Below are 20,205 nucleotides of genomic sequence, written 5' to 3'. Positions count from 1 at the left end.
AGCTGTTATCCTCATCTCTTGATCAAATCAACCAGTGGGGTTTACACTCGTTGTCCTGGTTGTTTAATTCATCCTCGGTACTATGAGAATCACCGAAGATTTCGAGCCAACACCCAGTGGGACCCTTGGGGAACGTTCTCTCGCCATCGCCGCGCAAGTTGAGGAATTATGAAGCTGGCTAGTGAGGAAACTTAACCCCAAGCAAATTTCAGCTTGATATCCCTTCAAAGGCACACCCTTACTGTATGCAATAGGTGCCTTTGGCGGCTTGGGGGATGCAATCTTCGGTTTACCTTTGGTATAACATTCTCGAACATGTTGTCAAGAAAACAGTCGGAATTAACGTGGATTTCCAAATCCTAGCGAACCGATAGTACGCCTTCGTCATGCTTTACAGTATCCTCTACGGATTCACCTGAGGTCCGACACTGTGACTTCTACCTGCAGAGATCTTCCCGTTCCGGGGCCGGAGTGAAGCCATGGCCCTGGCCACGACTAGTAATTGGACCTTCGGCTTCATCATTGGAATGGTCTCTCCCGGCGCTTTCTCTGGAGTCCATTTTTTTTCCTACCCAGTGATTGCGGAATCCAGTCTTCGTTCGGCCATCCGAATTCACTTTTACCACGTCGAGACAACGCACTATCCTCTCGAGGATATTGCTGTTGCATTTTGTAACAAGGTGCTTGCGGGCAGTGATGCGGAGGCCATTGAAATAGCCGATGTGACGAGTGAGCAAGTGGAATCCTCGGTGTGAAGGAGATCTGATGCTTTGGATTGTGGAAAATCTCATACATCGGCTTTTCCTGCCTGGGTACTTTTTTTAATTGATGACTTCCACTATACGATGTTGATGCTACGATAATGCAATTGCCCTTTGGACTTGTTTGAACTATCAAAATTCATACCATGATGACAATTGATTGGTAAAAAGAGATGTGAGCATGTGCGTTGGGGAAAAAAATCCAGCGATGAAAAAGAAGAGGTCCTGCCCGGGATCGAACCGGGATTGCTGGTATCAGAAACCAGAGTGATGACCATTACACTACAGAACCGAAGTCGTTGGAGGACGAGCCTGTTTTAAGCAATATAAAGCTAGACATGAAAAAAGTCACTACATTGTCCAGTCTTTAGCAACAAGTTCGATAGAGAACCTATCACTCCGTATACAAATTTTTGTGAAGGAGATAACCACACCTTCCAGATAGAGCATATCTGCTCCTATCCATAAACATCTCTCACTTTACTCCCGGGATCTATTCCCAGCCTAAGCCCACCACTAGTGATCCAGAACCTTCTTATTTGGGGTACTCAAGTCCTCAGCTTTGTATGCTTTTTGAATTGGTTGGATTTATAGATTTCAACCCTCCAAGTAATAAAACAAATCAGGTTCTGTAGTGTAATGGTCATCACTCTGGTTTCTGATACCAGCAATCCCGGTTCGATCCCGGGCAGGACCTCTTCTTTTTCTTCGCTGGTTTTTTTTTTAGTCCTCACCTTTCTCTGCGCTTTCACATTTTAAATAGGCCAAGAATAATTCCACCACTATTGCAAGCACGGATTCGGATTTTTTTCATCCATGGCATCAACTTCCCTCTCATAGGGCCCTGTTAGAGGACAGGGGCCTACACGTTGGTTCTAGCATATAATAATTACATTGAGCCAAGTGACAAGATACAAATATATACCAAGGTAGATCGACACAACATTTGAGGTTACCTACAGCTCGATCGAGACCTCTACAATATCCCGGCGGCTGGGCTCTGTCTTTGGTGGCCTGAGACAAGTTCCAGGACTAGTTCAAGCGTCTCTTTGCTCCTTCCGCCAGGAGGGATTCGGTTTGCTCTGTAGCTGAGTCCTGGGTATCCCAAAACCGAGCTACCCGGTGCTCTTCTGTCCGCTATTCCCAAAGAGATAGGATAAAAAAAGAAGAAGAGTTCAACATGATAGAAAGCTGGCACCATTAGAGACCGACGATACATTATAATTTTTTTTCTTTCAGCGTCTTTTAAAATGAATTTCCTCGAGTGTACCTTAATATGACATACCGCAAACCACAGGACATTCGATTAAAAAACACTTAAACCCATATGTAAAGGAACGTAGCAAACCACTCGTGCATCCTTTCGTCTGGCTGGCTTAGGCAAAAATCACCATCAAAATATACACTGAACCGAGGAGACATCATCTGGCCATTCGCCCGGCAATAGGCACGGCTGGACGCCTGTGATTAGTCCGTGGAAGTTGGAAATGACATCTCGCTCGCAAAATCACCCTTCCTCCAGTCGGCGATAAGCAGTGCTTCCACGGGAAAAGGGTTCTCAGCCTATATACTCAAGGTTGCGTAAGAGCCAATCATGCCACCGAAAGAACCAGTAGAATCAAAAGATGAAGCTCGAGCCTGTTTACCAATTCCATCACACATGTTGCTCCACAAACAACCACCCTGAAAATAGGCGAGTACCTTCCCTCCCTGAAGATATCGAGGGAGGCAATAGAGATTAACTTTATATCCATGAATTCTCGAGCCGTGATCGTAGAAAGGACGCAGAAAAAGAGTAAAATGGATGACACGCGTGCAATTCAACACTAGCTATCTTGTTGGCGAGGCCGGATGTGTGCGAACCAAGTACATAAAAAGCGATCATGAAGAGGCCATTTAACCAAGAGAGTAAAAAGGGGGGGGAGAGAGAGAGAGAGAGAGAGAGAGAGAGAGAGAGAGAGAGAAAGAATTCACCAGGCAATGACCAGCTAGCGAATTATATGGCCTTGAGCTACACGTAGGTGTAATGCCTACATAGCGACTGGTAAAATGTAATGACTGAGAGACATAAATTAAATTGCGCATAGCATGGTGGAATTTTTTGCCCTGATCATCAAAGCACACCTTCTGAGGTTCCTGGGGGTTAGCGTATAAGGATATACACAAGCCTCTATCTACGAAAGTCTAATACTGCCAATGCACCACTTCAGATTTTTATCGCAGTTAAAATAGATAATTCGAAGCACGGGAAACACGAACAGTCGGCCGCATATGTATAACCTTGTCATACCCTTTTTAGGTAGTCGGTCGAGAGGTCTTTTGAATAATCCTCTCTATATTTAGTCTTCCCCCTGCGTGTAAGCCTCAGACCATATAGTGCAGGTTGTTTAATACGTGTTAATCGAATTTTCTATATACAGCATTCGATTCAAGTGTACGGTTGAGATTTGATGCGTTTAAGATTCGACGATGGAAAATTAGTTACAATTTTTACTATGTGTAGTAGAACTACATAGTTGATGTATAAGGTCATACTACCGGTATCAACCAATTCCATGGATCCTTGGAAGTGGGATGTTAACTCTTGTCTTTTTTGGAATATTCAATGACATCAACACCGTTAGCTGCTGATTTCGGCCAAGTTAAATAAGAGTTTATCATGCATCCTTATCATCACGTGCTGTCGTGTCATGGACGCGTTGGACAACTTTCTTTTCGCCCAATATTCAAAGCTACTACGGAGTAGTTTTGACAACCTTGACAACCCAAATCCCGATGAGTTTGGATCGTATCATTCAGGACTCCGACGAGGACGAACCCTTTGAGGGGGATAACCTTCCCACATCTGCCAACCCTCTCCACCCCTCCGAGCCCGCATTGCCGCAGGAATATCAATATGCCCCCGCCAAACAGATGACCCACAATGCAGTATATGAATATGATCATGCTCCCGATGAAAGCATGTTCCCACAGCTGAACGTTAATTTCGATGATTTCCTCCAATCGCAAGACAAGAGCCATTCAATGCTATCGTCGTCGCAACAGCGGCGGGAGGACAGATGGATCCCCTCAACCAGTGAGGGGGGAAGTGGGTCGGTTGGTATGATGTGATAGCAAAATTTGAAGCAGAAATAAAATAAGAGATCAATTTACTGATACCAACGATTATCCAGGAGCCATGATGACGGAGATCGGACTAGCGCAGAGAAGACTCCTGGACGAAGACCCTTCAAGTGCAAGCCTACCACCCCCTTCTACAACCGCGCTGTTCCCGACAGAATCATTCCAGTCAGCGCCGTTTCCTACCCTACCAAGTCACTACTCATATCAAATGGCCCAACCAGAGAGTAGCAGCTTCACACGTAATCCAGCACCCATTAGCGTCTACGCCGGCACAAATCAGTCTTTGTTGCCCACCAGACAGGGTATCTATGACTTGAATCCACCTGATACCACCCACTCAATGGCTTATGCTCCGAAAATTGTTCCTCACCAAGCTACCGAGCCTTCCATGGAACAGGAGAACCTACACCCAAACCCGCAATCAAACAAACCCCAGGAAGCTTCACAGCCCAAATGTCAGCAGACGGGTTCTTACTCCCCCCATGACACTGAGCCTCTCTCCTCTATTGCATCCATGCGATTCAGCGAAGCAAAGATTACCACAGCTGGAACCAGTCTCATTTCCCCACACCAATCCCAGTCAAGTACGCACGACGAGCTCGCTCTGCCAGCTATTCTACCAACTATGCCAGACTTCAAGACGCCCGATGCAAACAAGAAGCGAAGACGGCCCAAGAAACAACACATGCTAGAGAACGATGAGGACGATGAGCTAGCCAATTCTCGAGACCACGAGTTCAAACAGACTGGCGCAAACGGTGCGATTGACCTTTCCAGTAGCGAAGAGACTACGGAAGATAACACCCCGGCCTCGAGTAGAGTCTCAGACGAGACTGACGAAGAAAATCTAGAAGCAGCCCCCAAGCTAGCAAAACCAGGACCCAAGGAGCCGAGAAAGAAGAAGGTCAAAACAAGCAAGACGACGCCCGCCCCCGAGCCTGACGACGACGACGTGATCTGGATAGACACGAAGCCTCTCAGCGTGGATCCTTCAACCGGGAATGCAACCCCGCAGACAGAAGCCACAGAGGCCCCAAGACGGGATCTAGAATCTAATGATCTGGCCTCAAATCTGCCGGTGGATCCCCAATCAGCGACTCCCGCAGTTGAAGAGAAGACGCAAAACGCTCAAAAGGCCGAAAAACCAGCACCCAAAAAACGCGGACGTAAGCGAAAGCAAATAACCGAGCTAGCGGAAACATCATCAGAATGTGCAGATACACCGGAACCAAACAAGTCGCCATCCGGAGCCCAGACTCCTGCGTCGAAGTTGGCTGTCGTTGTCGATAATAGTCCGAAGTCTATGGTCGAAGCTAATACCGGTAACAACGATGCATCTGCTACTAAAAGCAAAGATCAGAACACACCCCCTCTTCCTGGTCCTGAGTCTCTCTTTGAAGCTGCAATTGATACCTCCCATCCTCAGACTCCCTCGAAGCCCGATGCTGCGTCTGTCAATACACCACAGAACGCAGGTAAGGGCCCGGATAAGCACAGTCCCATCTCGGCGCGGAGTGGGGTGCCTTACCGCGTGGGATTGAGTAAGAGAGCGAGGATTGCGCCGTTGCTCAAGATGGTACGGAAATAGGGAGATGCTTCTGCATTCTTCTTGATCAAGGCGAGACATTCATCTCGTAATTAATGTTGTGCTTTTTTTTCTCTTTCATTGGGTTGGTCTGTTGCTACTGTTATTCTGCTATCATTATACCCCTCGAGAGAATGATCTCGGCGTGCTGCTTTGCTTTTTTTTTTTGCGTATTTCTGCTGGTACAACCTGCGGTTTTGATTTTTGATTTACACACAAAAATCAAAACTACAGGTTGCTTTTATAGGCTATTAGGCCTACTTGTGCAACCCACCGCTTGAACATTGTTTTTCCGAGGGGTTTTGTGAGACCGTCGGTAGCCATTTCTGCTGTCGGGATATTGATGAATTTAACATTACTAGCTGCGACTTCTTCACGAAGTCGATGATAATGAATGGCAATGTGTTTTGTTGCTACATGAAATTCCGGATTCGACGCCAAAGCAATTGCTCCATTGTTATCTGCAAAGATAGGAATAGGCTTCATATCCCCCCGTGGTTGCATGTCTATACTTACCCACTTATACGACGTGGAAGAAACGTTGTGTTAGTTGATAACTTCTCAGCTGTGAGCTACGACAACTAGCCATAACATCTTCTCAGCTAGTCTCAACATCGGAAACATTACCTTCATCTTGGGGATCCGAGTAGATACTTCATGGTTAAAGGATCATGTGAGAGCCAATCATCAATGAATCAAGCAGATGACAGTTTTTCGCATTGTATTTCAATTCTGCTACTTGTTGATGATTCCTATTCCATGAGCTCACTAACCCTGCTGTGTCTGCCGATAGGTTCAAACGAGTGGATTGGCCACAACAAAGCCATGGCATACAAGCATAACCATAATATCGACAATGTAAACTCGGCCAAACAATCTTCGGGTCCCAATCCAAACATCAAAATGATTCATCACATCCACATCGCCACGAGCAAAGCAAGGAACAGCGACGTTGCAGCCGCGGTACCGATGGTTCGGAAGTCAGAGTCCGCTTCCGACTTTTGGCCCTTGGTTTCAACCTTCGGGTCCCATGCATCCCCATTGTAAGGAGCCTCAACGGAACAATACCCGGCATCCTTTTGGCAGCCGCTTCCACAATGACTGGTGGTGTTGCCACAAGAGTTGGTACTACCACAGCAAAAGCCGTAGGTGGACCCGAGGCAAGTGTAATTGGAACCACAGGAGCCGTCCCAAGAGATAGCCTTGTTGGGATCTGCCGAAGCAGTATTCTTGGGCTTCTTCTTGTGTGTAGGCATCCGGTTATCCTTGCGGTACCAGAGTGGCCTAGGATCTCGGAGACAGTCCCCAACGGTAATGGCGTGATAACCATGCCGCTTGATGCTCTTGAGCATGTGCTCCGTGAGGTTATGGACAGTTTGTTCATGGGCGTCATGAGCAATCACAAGCCAAGACTTGGTGCGTGGGTCGCTGTACAAGAGCTGTCGATCAAAGATATCCTTGGACCGCTGAATCAGATCCGGACTATCGTTCTTGTAGTCATCCGTGTCAATGTCATATAGAATGATGTGGTACCCAAGCTTTCCCAGCTCATTGCCACACTCTGTGTCAGGGCTGCAGCTGGAATAGGGTGGCCGCATGTAAGTGGGGAAATGTCCAAGAATATTGCGCAGCGCAGCTTCATTCTTTTCAATTTGCTCACCGCGTTGCGTTGGGGTGATCTTGCTGAGGTCCTCATGTGACCACGTATGACTGGCGATCTGGTGGCCACTTGAGTGCATGCGTTCAATCAATGAAGCCCACGGCAAGGTGAGATCATCGATAGCACCCTTTCCGTTGTTGATTCCAGTGATGAAAAATGTCGCCTTCGCATCATATTTGTCAAGCAAATCGAGTAGATCGCCCGTGTAACGTGTCGGGCCATCGTCGAAGGTCAATGCAACAGTTCCGGGGATAGCGCAAGAACGAATCTCGCGAGGACCGTACGGAACTTGACCCACGTGAGGACGAGGTATTTCCTTGGTCGGGGGTCCCTGAGGCGATCGGTGAGCGTCACATTTGCCGAAGTCAATCTTGCAGTCCGGAGAGCGACAGTGTGCCTTCGATGTGCCGCAGAAACCTATCGCAGAAACGAGATCAGTCAGTTGCTCAACTTAACAGAATTTTGAGACATACCCGAACCAGAGCAGCATGTACCGACGGGACATTTTCCGATCTTGGGGCCACAGCGATAGTCCAAATTGTTGGGGGCATCACGGGTGTCCAAAAGAGACTCTATTTCTGGTTGGTAATGTTCAAGCGAGACCGTGTGCACAGGACCGGCCACATGCAGTCTGGCAAATACAGACGTCGCCAACGTGGTGACCAAAATGGGATGGATACGCATCTCGAAAAATGGTATATAGTGCTGTGTTATGTTCAACTGGGCATGTAAAAGGTAATTGTTTGGGATGATAGCACAGGGTAACTCGGGACGAGAAGAGAAGAGAGAAAAGACAAGCAGGACCTTTGGAGAGAAGAAATAAGATGAGCTAGTTTCTACAAGAGGAAAGAAGACACAAACGGAAGGAGCGAGGAAGCTTCGAGACATCTGTTTACTGAAAACACAAAAGGGTAGGAGCAAGCCTCTAAGCAAGAGCCTCCAACCTTTAGAGATGTAGAAGTGGATGTTGACGCGCTTGTATTCAATATGAACGTGGGTATCGTGAATTCCATGGCCGTCTAGGGCATTGGAGGGTTGGCCTAAGGACCCAGTACATTTTTTTTTTGAGATAGCAAATCACAGCCTAGCGTGCGATCAGGTTGATCATGAACTGACCACAAGCCAATTCAGATCAGACGCAGCACATCAGGCTCATGCAGCAGCCCTCGGCATCACGTGTAAGGGTCTAGGCTACAGTGTCGGTCAGACATCTATCAGTTGTAGGGCAGTGACCAGGATAACTCAGTTTGCTCGGGTAATGTTCTCCTCCCCGACTGCTGAGAAGACAAAGGGAGCAAGGGTGTCCAGGTGTGGGCCGAATTTCGTGGGTGCAGTTCTTGCAATGACGCCAATTGCAGCGATCAAGTGCCGACGCTGGACCATGGAAATATTGGAAGACAACGTTTTCGTCAGGCTAGATACAAATCCCTCCAGCTGACTATCGGAGAAGTGAAGCACAAGGGCCGAGATGGCTGTCAGGGCGCGCTTGGTGACAACGGTTCCAGCCGTGTCGTTTTGGATGATGGCCATGACGGATGCTTGAAGGGCAGCAAGCTCTGACTCTTGGAGCAGAGGTCCAAAACAGGTCACCACCTTGATGAGCACGTCGATGGCATCACTGCTGAAGCCCCGTGATGGGTCCTTCTCCATCATGCTCTGTACCATTGAGCCCCGCCGCCCTGTGCTTGAGGGTGTCGGGCCAGTCAAGCGGGGAACCAAGACCTTCGAAACTGCCGAGTATGCCGTAATCGCATTTTGAGATGCAGGTTGACCTGACTGGGGACGAGGTAGGGTATCGACGATGACGCGAAGAGCAGTGTTAGGGACAGATGTGTCTATCGTCTGGGAGGCAGTCAGGCTGGCCAACTGCTCGAGGAGAGGCGTAAGAGATTCAAAGGGCAAGCGAACAGCGAGAGGACCGAGGCTGGTTCAAGTTAGAGTTCAGCGGGGCCGGAGGGGAACAATGCTCAGTACGGACCATTTCAGAGCCTGGTTCTGCACGTCACCGTGTTGGTCATCTAGGGACTTGAGTAGACCTTCTGCTAGTTTTGTTGATGTGCCACGATCGTGAGAGAGAAATGTAGAGTTTGGGTTGGTCAGGATCCCGTATAGATCGTTCAAGGACATGTATCTCAAGTCTGCATCGGGGTCATCAAGCTTCGCTAGCAGATTGAAAATTGTCTGCTGGGTAACCTGGCGATCCGCCATTTTGATGAGGCTGTGACTGTTATCGGTAAATGAGGTTGGATAGAAGTCCCACTAAGGCGACGAGTGAAGTAGTGTATGTGAAAGGCAACCGGGGAAAGCTTGCGGTGGGAGCTTTGGATAGGCGCCGCAACGTGGGGTGTTGCCGCCTTCAGGTGTCCATTATTCATGGCCTGAGGCATAACATTACAACATCCCGACAACTTTTGAAAATGTCGATTTCCTAGCATAAAAACATCTGTTTAGGGCGAATGGATTTCAATAATGTCACCTGTATTGCCACGATACCAGTGAAATTGACATTGGAAACATACCTGACATACCTGTTCTGGCGAGGTCCAACTGTTTGATCTGATAATCAGATCGATCTTTCCAGAGCTCCACTTTTGTATAGAACGGGTCCAACCGCGAAGAATGCCAATTCGAATGATGCCATACCAACAGGGAACGGATTTCAAGATGTACCCCAAGGGCCATGCCACGAGAATTAGCTACTATTCAAATCCATCAAAGCCCAACGTGTTTATCCAAGTACTGAATACTCGCACCCATTACATCACGACGCACAGACCAGCTCGGGAACAACCAATACGTGCGACACTCCCGAGGTTTAGTTGCGAAAACCGGGAAGCTTCGGTGTAGTGTGAACTTGATTTTGTGCCCCTGTACTCTACTGCGTACCCAATTTACCCCCCATAACCTATCACCCTCTCCACCTTCTCTATCCTTTCTACTATATTTGTACCCAGGTTGCCATTACACAATGGTCTTAGCCCACCGTTCAATCGTCCGCGCTGCGACTGCAGCTCAGTCCTTCCGTGCCGCTCCTGTTACCCGCCAATCTGTTCAACTGCTTGGTCGCCGATTCAAGTCTACTGGTGGCAGCTATGAGAAAGGATATACATCCAGTGATTTGCCATGGCGAGTTAATGTTCTTGCTTCTGAGAAATTTGATACGGTCCTCTAATTCTGGTTGTAGGTTGGCGGTCTCTACTGCCGTGACCGTTCCAATGATCTTTTACCTCTGGCCTTCCGGTTCGGGGGAACACCACGATGCCCACGAGGACGAACGTACACAAGGCCACGGGGAAAAGGATGGCGAGATAGAGGAGGATCCGGAGGGGAAGCCTACTGAGGGTTACTACGAGGCCCCAGAAAAAGAGCAGAAGGTCGAAACTGAGAAGAAGGCGGATAAGAAGGAAGTGCCCGAGGAGAAGAAGAACGGGTCCAAGGAGGATGGAAAGGATGAGAAGCCCAAGGAAGACGACTCAACGACGGACAATAAGGACGACAAGAAAGTTGACTCCAAGGCCGAAGAGGCCAAGAGGGATGAGTCTCGGGAGGATGCTGGAAAGAGTGAGGACAATGACAGCGAGTCAAAGAACTGAAGACGCTTTACTTTGCCTTGAGCGGCCGTAGAACCAAGCCTGATGATGATGTGTCAACATGTTAATATTTGATGTCCTTGCTCCTAGCTCTATTCTCATGTATGCACCCGTACCTTTACTAGATACAAGATATGAGATTTCAGTCATTATCGCATGTCAAAGATTTGGTGTTTACAAAGAAGTATGATAGTTCGCTTTTGATCCGGCCTCTTCATTTAATGGCAAACGGTTGGCTCATTTGAATAGAAAGTTTGAAAAGACGAATGGGCTGTAATCTAGATTCAATCACGGCGATTTTTTTATCTCTCCTTCTAGATATGTACTAACAATATTCACAAATTAGAATTTTATATCGGCTACACTTTTGTCGCTCTTTTGAACTACCCAACAATAAGATCGTGTCTTGAACCATGGAACATGAAACATAAAAGAAGAAGAAAGACAACTGTACGAAGTTAACTGGCAAGAATGCGGGAATCATGAGGAGAGACGAAGACCTGCAAACTACATGTGTGGTCCCTAATGGATGTTAGGGCCTTATAGATGCCGCTGCAATGACAAACAGATGTTCTGTTTGTCCTTTGAGATCTTTTGGCCTAGCGGGCTAATGGTCTTGTGTTATCCATCAGGAGGTCAGGGGCCTGATTTGCCTACGGGATTACACATGGCCCATGGGTAGTTCCGGCGGCACGTGACACCCGAAGCCCTTTGTTCGAGCAGTGTTTGACAATCGATCCACGTACTCAGGGGTTGATATGACTTGAATAGAAGGCTTAGACCGATATTTAATAGAGAGAAAAAAAAGTCACACAACATGGCTCAGACAAGGTGCAATCTACAAAGCTCCAACATGCTGCTCCCTAGTATCAGGTGAAAGGGAACATTAATGGACATCACCGTGACTCAAAATGCATCTTACAGCCAGCTCTGGAACAGCTCGACCCAAAGCCTACACGGGCTGTGGATCCTAGCAGTCCCAACAAGTGATTTAAGAAGAAATGAAAACTAGCAAATGAAATCAAGGTGCTGATAGTTAACGGTATCTTCCTTGGTTTAGATACATTGTTCCTGCCGTTGCCAAGCCAGTTGGACATAACAATCGGAGACTGAGAATCTCTGTGAATCCATAATGTGAATAAGATCAGCCAACTTCACAGATGTTCAGATTGGATGGGTAAATCCACTAGAAACAGAACCGTTCATAGAGAGTTGGCAAGCTGAGTGGGATTTCATCGGGCCCTTGCAAAATCGTCACCCAGTTCAGATCAGTTCCCCCAAGCGCTTTGGTGTCATCCAAGATGTTCCAAATGGTCTTGATAGTTGTCCACTGCGATTCAACGTTTGGAAGGCCATAATGTTGCATCGAGCGCCATAACTCGATCCAAGGCTGGCGGTTAGTGGCATTGCATGCTGCCACAAAAGCCGGGAAGGTGATAGGGTCAGATCTGTGTATCAAATCGGGTTGCAGGAGTGCTTTGATCTCTTCGGCGCGGAGCATACATGCCAGGATCTCATCCACAGCAACAACAAGGTCATCGTCGAAGATCTTGAGGAGTCGGTTGTGGTAATAGACGTATGCGGAGAGAAACCAGGCGACCTCAAAGTTGTTGAACAATATGTCTTCTGCGTCAATGCCGGCTTGAAGGGAAAGTGGGATGCCCTCCTTTGGTTGAATCAGCTGCAGATGCTTGGACAATTGGGCAATGCCTGCAGTAAGGTACTCAGGCACTGGAAGATTGTCGGGCTCGTAGCTTTCGATTGCTTCTGCCAACTTCTCCGTTTGGGTGATAGCAAACCGGGTAAGGTGCGTAGCACCGGTCAGTGAGCCGAATGGCTTTTCAAATGGCATGATGACTACTTGGAGTAGACCAGGCCACGAAAAAGAAGAGGATGAGAGACGGTTGCTCGTAACTGTGGTGATTGGCGAGAAGCGAAGAAGGAGCTCGACGAAGAAGGTAGAGTATTTAAATAAATTTGGGGCACGTAAACGAAATTTGTCTTTTCTCAGAAACTTATACAATACGAATAGAGCATTTTCGTTGTCATTCGTACGTGACATTCGTAAATTTGACGTTGTACTTCGATGCCTATCGATGCCTACAGTATAGATGCGAATAACATCAATATTTACACCGGGCCTTGATAGGCATCGAGCTCCACAGTCAATATAACATTCACATATACAAGAACAGGAAAGGCTGTGAGCCTCTGATTGGGATTATCATATCAAGTGGGGAACTGGCTATCTTTCCAAATGTGCAGATTGAGAAAGTAAAACCTAACGCTTTATAATCAATAGATTCCTTCTAACAATCGCTATATTCTCAAAGAAAAAATAAGCGGCTGGGTGAATTGAAATAACGTAGGAATAGAGTTGCAAGCGAGGCTATACACAGTAAGAGTGCTATCGATGTAGGCTGTGGCACATGGCAGGTATTTGAGTTCTGATTCCTATTCCTCTAGGATTAAACAGGCGTCAAAGATGCATTAGCGGTAGTGATTATACCTAGGTACCTATGTAAATGTATGCATAAGCCAACTGATCCGGAGTTTCTATGGTCATAACATTTGCATTTAGACCAGTGCAAGATCAAATGAAACTATACCCTGGGACTCGAGGAAGGCACAGCGAAAAACATAGAAACTTCGCCACGTTACGAAGATCCCAAGCAACATGTATCTTTCTCTCTCACTAACCTCAAAGCTTCACTGTGAAGACCCCCATTCGAACACCAGGAAAGGGTTAGATTCCGGCTTTTCTTCATTGCTCTAATCATTCCCTTCTTGGGATCGTCACTTTCCATGGTGTTGTTTTCTTTCTGACTTATCCTAGGAGAAGGAATGGGCGGTAATAATCCCCTCTCTATCTCGGATGCACTTCATGACTTGCAAGACTTGAATTACAGACCAAAGACTCCAAAAACCACGCTAGCTTACAAACTCCGGTCAAGGTGGTGAGAAGATTCAAGTCTCTTCCCCACTTCATGAATGCCGTGCCTTGCCATGATTTGAGGTCCTATTACTGTCTACTATTACAGGCGGTGGGAAATAGACTGACGCCAGACTCCAAGTCAATCCCCCCAGTCCACTGTGTCTCCTACGCTAGGGGCACTTTGTTTGAACTATAAAGATGAAGCTCAACTCCTTTCCCCGTCACAAGAATGACTTCAACTCGATTCCAATCTCGTTCGACCCAAGGGCTCTATACCTCGACAAAGCATTTTCGATGCCACTGTCTCCCCAAACCCCAATACAACACCCTGGCCTCGTTCGGTCTTCTCTGCGTGTGCTATTTCTGGTCATAGACACGCTGGTAGTGGCTTATCTGAAGCATCTGAATGCTTTAGGCTCATGTGCGCAAAGTTGGAGGTCTACTATGTCTTCATATGGAGACCAAGAAAAGAACACAAACTACTGAACACTCCTTGGGAATACTTGTGTTCGGTTTGGCAGAATTGCGAAGTCCATGATTAACGAAACTAAAGCTTCCCAATACTGTGTGGCTATTTCTCATTGCCCATCCTAACTTTCATTTCTCCCTATCCCATCAGGGATTTCGATTCCTTGGTCTGTGGTAAAAATTGGTACAACGTTGTCATTTTCTACCGCTGAGAGTATAGTTATCATGACCTGTCTTCTATTTCCATGAAAATGACACAGATGTGCACAATTTTTTTTTGACCGTATTCAGAGTAATCTGAAAAGTAAACCCAGTGGGGGATAAATTCAACTCTTAGTCCTCAAGTTTCGATGATAGATAATGGAGACTGGATAGTAGTGTATTGCTTGTTGCCCCGAGGGTAGGGACGCTTGAAGATAGGAACTACAGTCTCTAGGAATAATCCACCGCCCTGTTTGATATTGGATCGTTGGGAGTAAACTATTTCTTCAAAAGGACCAAGGTTTATGGCTTACACTTGGTTCATATACAGCGGAGAGGGTTGTTCTTTGAGTTCATATTTGCTTGCTTAAATAACATACATGGATTCAAAGAAAGTTCACGAAGCGAGAACTGATAGAATAATATAAAGCACATATGAAGCACATGAAGTCCGAACCAACGTTAAGAAACTGGCAGTCCAGTAGAAATTACTTAGTTCATATGCTCGTTAAAAACAAGCGCCGGCGCCCGCTCTTCTAAAGGGCTATCCAACAGGCACAGCCAATGCACCAAATTCAGACCCAGCTTCAACAAATACATTAACAGCATTTCAAATCATCCAGAGGATCTTCTGGTAACCCACCTGATCCAAAAGTATAAATACAACACTGTGAAGACTCCCGGATTTTGAAGTCAGGGTAATCGATCAAACGGGAACCGATTGAACTCCAGCGAAAGCGCTCCGATTACACCTTTCTGCTGCGAGTCCGAGGACCACGCTGCTCAGCGACAGGCTCACCGTTCAGCAGAACCTGGGGGGCGTGGTTCTCCTTGCCAGTCTGGTCTGCGCCAGTGGCAGTTGCCTTGGTCGCATTGACAGACTCCAGCTCTTCTTCTTCTTCGTCCTCGCTGCGCTCATCTCTTGTGACATTGGTGAAGATGTAGTTCAATAGGATGCGCAGGATCAGGAACAGCCAGAACAGGTTGACAGCCTGCAGACTAGCGAGCAGTGCAAAAGTGATGTACTGACTAATCCAGCACTTGTACTGCTGTGTCTCCCAGTTCAGCTCGAATGGGCCAACCGTACGGAACTCGGTCAGCACAGCCCAGAGGATCTTCAGGTTCAGCACGTGACGCAGGTAAATCCACCATCCAACAAACATGGCAAAGTACGGCGCAGTGATATACGCATCCAGGTAATTAAGCGTCTTGGAGGTGGCCAAAAAGAAGTCGGAGATATCGTGCGTGATGTAGACCGCCAAGCCCATGTACGTGAAATGGAAGCGGTAGCTCAGCGCGATAAGAGCAAGTGTGATGATATGGTGACCAACAAGCTCCTTGAAATCCTTACGCGGCTTCTCCAACTGCAGCAACAATACAATCGCCTGCTGGGCCCAGTAACTCGCCTCGAGCAGGTAGTACGCCTTGAACAGACCCTCGTGCTCGCGGTGCGGGAAGCCCTCAAACATCGCCGTCGTGTTGAAGTACCAGATGGCCGACCGCTTCATCACGTACAGACCGAACGGCCCGAACACACCGAAGTAAATCGCCGTATAGGCCTGCTCCATGAACCGCGCCGTCTTCCCCTTCCCACGGATACCGCACCACACAGCAAACGGTCGGATAATCTGCTGCATGATGAACTCGCGCGTGAACGACAAAACGATCGTATAGAAAGCCACAAACGCAATGTCCTTCTTGCCCTTACCGTACATGATGGGTCCGCCAGGAGTCTTCGGGGGCTGCGGGTAGGACAAGAAGATGGCGCTGTGCATTGGGTTCGAGGTTGTGGGGTTAATGGCGTACAGAGCGATCAGGAACAGCATTATGAGAAGCGGCAGGAGCCAGGTGTATCGCAGACAGGTATCCGCGAAGCGGTGGAGGTGGGAGCGGCTGCGACGCCGTTTGGACTGGGTCTTGCTGGCCAGCTTCTGTGCGCCATCGAATTGCTGGTGGGATTGCGGATTAGGATGGGAATAGGATGTGCGGACGAGAGTATTCACAACTTACCTTCAGAACTGGTGATGCTGGTTCGATTGGGCTCACTTCGTTCATTGTGGACATCGCAGGTGCGCTGGTATCACCTCGAATGTCCACGCCCAAGGCTGAGCTTCCCCGCGGTCGACCCATGACGAATGTAGGAAACTCGAGCTTCGTACCCTTTTGGACTTGGGGGGATTCGAGCTCACGTGCTCCAATTGAAAGAGATGAATCGAGGGAAAGAGAAGAGAAACTCGGTGTTCATAACCGGAACGATCGGATAGAGAGAGGGTCGTCAAAGGCGATCATCCAATTTTTTTTTTCCAGGGGCGAACTCCACCCCTCGGTCGACCAGACAGCTTCGCAGCTTCGATCGGAAAGTCTTGGCAACTCTTCTCCCTTTGATGTCCGGTTCGATTTCGACAAATCTCCTTTCGCAAGGTCCTTTTTACACTCTGGGCGGATTTTGAATCGGTTTATGACTGCCAATTATAAGTTCAACACTTGCGAGACTCCTGTGAACAACGAGACACCCGTTTTACGATTCAGATACGTTTACGATCTACTACTCCGAATACGAGCAAAATGAAGACGGGAAGAAGATATGAATTAGAGAGGTTGATAAGACTAAGTTCGAGGGTATATGCATGTTCCGGAATCGTGTTGCATGATATCATATCGACATTGACCATGTTTAACCCAAGAGGGAGAAGTGAAAAAAAAAACATTTTGACGGAGTCATATAACCCGTCCTGTACACACGCACTACTTATGCGTCAACAACCTCGGTGTGGGCAGCAGTACGCTTTTCAGCTCCAGCTAGCTTCTCACCAAGGACCTCAACATCACCCGATTCGGCAGCGAGAGTGCGCTTGGTATCGTGGGTAGTCTTCCAGGCCGGGGTACCGATGTGAGGGATACCGTTGGGATCCTCGAAGATTTGCTCAATTTCCTCTAGAGTCTTACCAGCAGTCTCAGGGAAGAAGAAGAAGACATGGACAATCATGACGAACAAGAAAACACCGAAGATGAGGTACGTCTTCCAGCGGATCGAGGCAAACGAAGTGGGCACGAACAGACCAAGCGCCATGTTGAACGCCCAGTTGAACGAGGTTGCCAAAGCAACAGCCTTACCGCGCACGCGCAGAGGGTATAGCTCAGGAGGGTACACCCACGACACGGGTCCCCAGGTCGGAGCGTACGACGCCACGAACAGGTAGGTGCATGCAATCAGTCCCTTGGCAGGAGCGCCACTGAGAAGCATTGACGCTTCGGGAACGCCTTCAATACCGCCGGGCACAACCACACCATACTTGGCCATGATACCTGCGTTGGCGAACATCCAGATCATCATCAAGGTAGCGCCGATCAGGAGAGTAGGACGACGACCCCAGCGGTCAACCCAGATCAGAGCAGGCACGGTCGTGATCACATTGATGACGTACTGGATGGAGGAAGCGAGGAGGGTGGCATTGCCCTTGTATCCGGCCATGGTGAAGACGTAGTTGATGTAGTACATCATGACGTTCATACCGGTCAGCTGGGACCAAATTTGCATCCAGATTCCGATGAAGGTGCGGTGGATCATCTTGGGTGTGAACAGCTCGAGGTAGCTGACATCCTTGTTCTGGCGCTCGAATTCGCAAATGTCGCGGATCTCTTGCATCTCGGCCACGACGAAGGGGCTGTTCACGTCGCCCTGGCCGTGCACTAGGGTCAGCACTGACTGACACTCTTCCCAGCGGTCCTTGCGGGCCAACCAACGAGGGGATTCGGGGAGGATCAACATTCCGAAGAAGAGGAGAACAGCGGGAACAGCTTGCACGCCCCAGGGGACACGGAAGACAGCCTCGCTGTAGTTGTGGGAGGTGGAGTGGCTGCCTTTTCCGATGAACGAGCAGCCGTAGGAGATGCTGTGAAAGAAAAGAGTCAGCTACCGGTTCACTTTCTGAATGTCAAACCGGGGATGTGCCACCTACTAGTACATGATCAGAATACCCCAGGTGATGGCCCACTGCTGGGAACCGACGAGACGACCACGCTTGGAGGGAGGCGCAATCTCCGAGATGTAGACAGGGACCTGGGCGGACTCAATGCCGACACTAAGACCGTTGATGACACGTCCGGCAACAAGCATACCCAAACTCTGGGAAGCGCAGGAAATCACGGAACCGATCACCCTACTTAAGTATTAACCACAACGGTCCAACCTCGACTCCACCTCAACCATACAACTATGCAACCACTTACCAAAGAACACAGCCGACCATAATAGCATACTTGCGACCAAGACGATCTGAAATGAAACCGGAGATAAGAGCACCGAGCCAAGAACCGGCGGGCATGGCAGCGGTGACACCACCCTGGCTCAGGGTACTGAGGCCACTACATACGTCGTCGTCGTTGAATGGAGGGCCCCGAGGCCCGTGATTGAAATAACATTTATAGGACGTCGTGCCGATAATGGCCGACATCGACGAGATATCGAAACCGAACAGTGCCCCGCCAATGACGGACATCGCCGTGATGACATACAGATTCCCCACGACAAACATGGTGACTGTTCAACCCAAGCCGGGGGAAAAAAAAGCAAGGGGACAAAAGAAGACAGAACTATGAAAACTGAAAATGAAATGAGGAAAACCCTGTCTTAAATAGATCGCATGCCGGAAAAAACTCTTCTCTACAGTAAGAAACACATGAGAAAATCCGCATCAGGGTATTATTCCGTCCTGTTTTCCCCGTGCATACCCACTCCCTGTCCCGTATTTGAGATTTCCGGGGAGAGAAATTAGTGTAAAATATGTGACCGTCTGGATACTCCGTACTCCGTACACAGATATAGTAAGGCCGAGATATAATACTGTGGAGGTCTAAGGTTACAACGGGACTAAGCGAAGACTCCGCTTGTGACCCCAGGTGTCCACTCTGGAGTCTGATTGGTGGAAATTGGATTATGCTTACCCACCAATTCCGTTGTGATTGGTGGACACTCGGCATTGACTGGGATCCGGGGAATGGGGAACAAGAATCGGCCACGAATTTTAAGCCGAAGAAGGCCAAGCGCGGTAATGGAGAATCATCCGAACACGGCAGCCGTGTTCGGGTCTGAGAGAGTCGGACCTCGATAATCGGCACGGCAGTGGCGTTTCTGGGCAGTGGAAATAAGAATAAAAAGACATCTGGAGAAGAGAAATGTAGGTGTAAAGGATTACAAAAAAAAAAATAGGGTCATGTACTCCATACCTTTCGGACATCCCCAGATCAACCCACAAAAAATTTCGTGGGCACTAATCAATTTCCCTGTCAAGAAACAGATCTCGTTATCTTACTGTACAGGGAGTATGGCATGTCCTCATGTCCTAAGCAATTAGCCGGAGTGTCCACATCGCCATAGACGAATGAGAAGTATATCCTCTCAACCAGTGACCCGAGCACATGATAAGTCCGGGGCCCCGTCTCCGGCCATTTTCCCTGAACAGGACTGTACTCGGCCTCTCATGAACTTCAGTGGCTGCCACTCGCCGAAGTGGACTCGGCTTGAACTCGGCCTGCGGTGATTTTTTTCCTTTCTTGGAACTGTGTCGGCAATTAATTGCTTGTGTTTTCTTTCTTTTTCCTTTTTTTCTGGTGTTGTTTTTTTTTTTCGTACGGAATACCCTTGCACGGCTACGTTGCAAAGTAAATTGGGTTTCAGGACTTCGGTCTTGTCACTGGCTATTAAGGGTGGATCAACGACTCCCACGTTGATTGTCATCTTGATTTTCAAGTCCATTCTTATGTCGATAGTGAAATTCCCCGCGTGGGAAAGATGCGGAGGACTGGGGAAATCCCAATTGCGCTCACCGAGAGAACATTCCCCCATAGTTGCTGTTCTCTGTAGCCTGATACTTAGCGCAGAT

The 20,205-nt window shown here is 48.2% G+C and overlaps 8 protein-coding genes and 2 non-coding genes across 10 annotated transcripts; 4 read left to right on the top strand and 6 right to left on the bottom strand.

Moving 5' to 3' along the window:
• Nucleotides 1–168: 168 nt before the first annotated feature.
• Nucleotides 169–755, top strand: Pdw03_6266 (General substrate transporter; the record flags this gene model as incomplete). The annotated part of the gene is made up of 4 exons (XM_066101296.1): nucleotides 169–181; nucleotides 255–298; nucleotides 364–373; nucleotides 448–755. The coding sequence occupies 4 exons, from the start codon at nucleotides 169–171 to the stop codon at nucleotides 753–755; spliced, it is 375 nt and encodes a 124-aa protein (XP_065956379.1).
• A 226-nt stretch (nucleotides 756–981) lies between these two features.
• Nucleotides 982–1,053, bottom strand: Pdw03_tRNA63. Its single transcript has one exon. It is a non-coding gene; the product is annotated as a tRNA-Gln (tRNA).
• Nucleotides 1,054–1,386: 333 nt separating this feature from the next.
• Pdw03_tRNA98 lies at nucleotides 1,387–1,458 on the top strand. The gene has a single exon. It is a non-coding gene; the product is annotated as a tRNA-Gln (tRNA).
• Nucleotides 1,459–3,536: 2,078 nt separating this feature from the next.
• On the top strand, nucleotides 3,537–5,472 carry Pdw03_6265 (vacuolar protein; the record flags this gene model as incomplete). The annotated part of the gene is made up of 3 exons (XM_066101295.1): nucleotides 3,537–3,861; nucleotides 3,935–4,642; nucleotides 4,736–5,472. 3 exons carry the CDS (start codon nucleotides 3,537–3,539, stop codon nucleotides 5,470–5,472), a joined length of 1,770 nt encoding a protein of 589 aa, XP_065956378.1.
• A 908-nt stretch (nucleotides 5,473–6,380) lies between these two features.
• Nucleotides 6,381–7,813, bottom strand: Pdw03_6264 (Chitin deacetylase, putative; the record flags this gene model as incomplete). The annotated part of the gene is made up of 2 exons (XM_014680184.1): nucleotides 6,381–7,546; nucleotides 7,603–7,813. 2 exons carry the CDS (start codon nucleotides 7,811–7,813, stop codon nucleotides 6,381–6,383), a joined length of 1,377 nt encoding a protein of 458 aa, XP_014535670.1.
• A 558-nt stretch (nucleotides 7,814–8,371) lies between these two features.
• Nucleotides 8,372–9,337, bottom strand: Pdw03_6263 (Armadillo-like helical; the record flags this gene model as incomplete). The annotated part of the gene is made up of 2 exons (XM_014680185.1): nucleotides 8,372–9,053; nucleotides 9,108–9,337. 2 exons carry the CDS (start codon nucleotides 9,335–9,337, stop codon nucleotides 8,372–8,374), a joined length of 912 nt encoding a protein of 303 aa, XP_014535671.1.
• A 760-nt stretch (nucleotides 9,338–10,097) lies between these two features.
• On the top strand, nucleotides 10,098–10,722 carry Pdw03_6262 (uncharacterized protein; the record flags this gene model as incomplete). Its single annotated transcript, XM_014680187.2, has 2 exons — nucleotides 10,098–10,255; nucleotides 10,314–10,722. 2 exons carry the CDS (start codon nucleotides 10,098–10,100, stop codon nucleotides 10,720–10,722), a joined length of 567 nt encoding a protein of 188 aa, XP_014535673.2.
• Nucleotides 10,723–11,905: 1,183 nt separating this feature from the next.
• Nucleotides 11,906–12,571, bottom strand: Pdw03_6261 (fungal-specific transcription factor domain-containing protein; the record flags this gene model as incomplete). The annotated part of the gene is made up of 1 exon (XM_014680188.1): nucleotides 11,906–12,571. One exon carries the CDS (start codon nucleotides 12,569–12,571, stop codon nucleotides 11,906–11,908), a length of 666 nt encoding a protein of 221 aa, XP_014535674.1.
• A 2,498-nt stretch (nucleotides 12,572–15,069) lies between these two features.
• On the bottom strand, nucleotides 15,070–16,453 carry Pdw03_6260 (Ceramide synthase membrane component (LAG1), putative; the record flags this gene model as incomplete). Its single annotated transcript, XM_014680189.2, has 2 exons — nucleotides 15,070–16,272; nucleotides 16,334–16,453. 2 exons carry the CDS (start codon nucleotides 16,451–16,453, stop codon nucleotides 15,070–15,072), a joined length of 1,323 nt encoding a protein of 440 aa, XP_014535675.2.
• Nucleotides 16,454–17,072: 619 nt separating this feature from the next.
• Pdw03_6259 (Sugar transporter, putative) lies at nucleotides 17,073–18,858 on the bottom strand (the record flags this gene model as incomplete). The annotated part of the gene is made up of 3 exons (XM_014680190.1): nucleotides 17,073–18,216; nucleotides 18,283–18,483; nucleotides 18,554–18,858. The coding sequence occupies 3 exons, from the start codon at nucleotides 18,856–18,858 to the stop codon at nucleotides 17,073–17,075; spliced, it is 1,650 nt and encodes a 549-aa protein (XP_014535676.1).
• Between the last annotated feature and the right edge of the window lie 1,347 nt (nucleotides 18,859–20,205).

Source organism: Penicillium digitatum, chromosome 2 (assembly GCF_016767815.1).
Source record: "Penicillium digitatum chromosome 2, complete sequence".
Lineage (NCBI taxonomy): Eukaryota > Fungi > Ascomycota > Eurotiomycetes > Eurotiales > Aspergillaceae > Penicillium > Penicillium digitatum.
The sequence above is the reverse complement of the archived record's forward strand: the minus strand, read 5'-3'. Positions and strand labels throughout refer to the sequence as shown.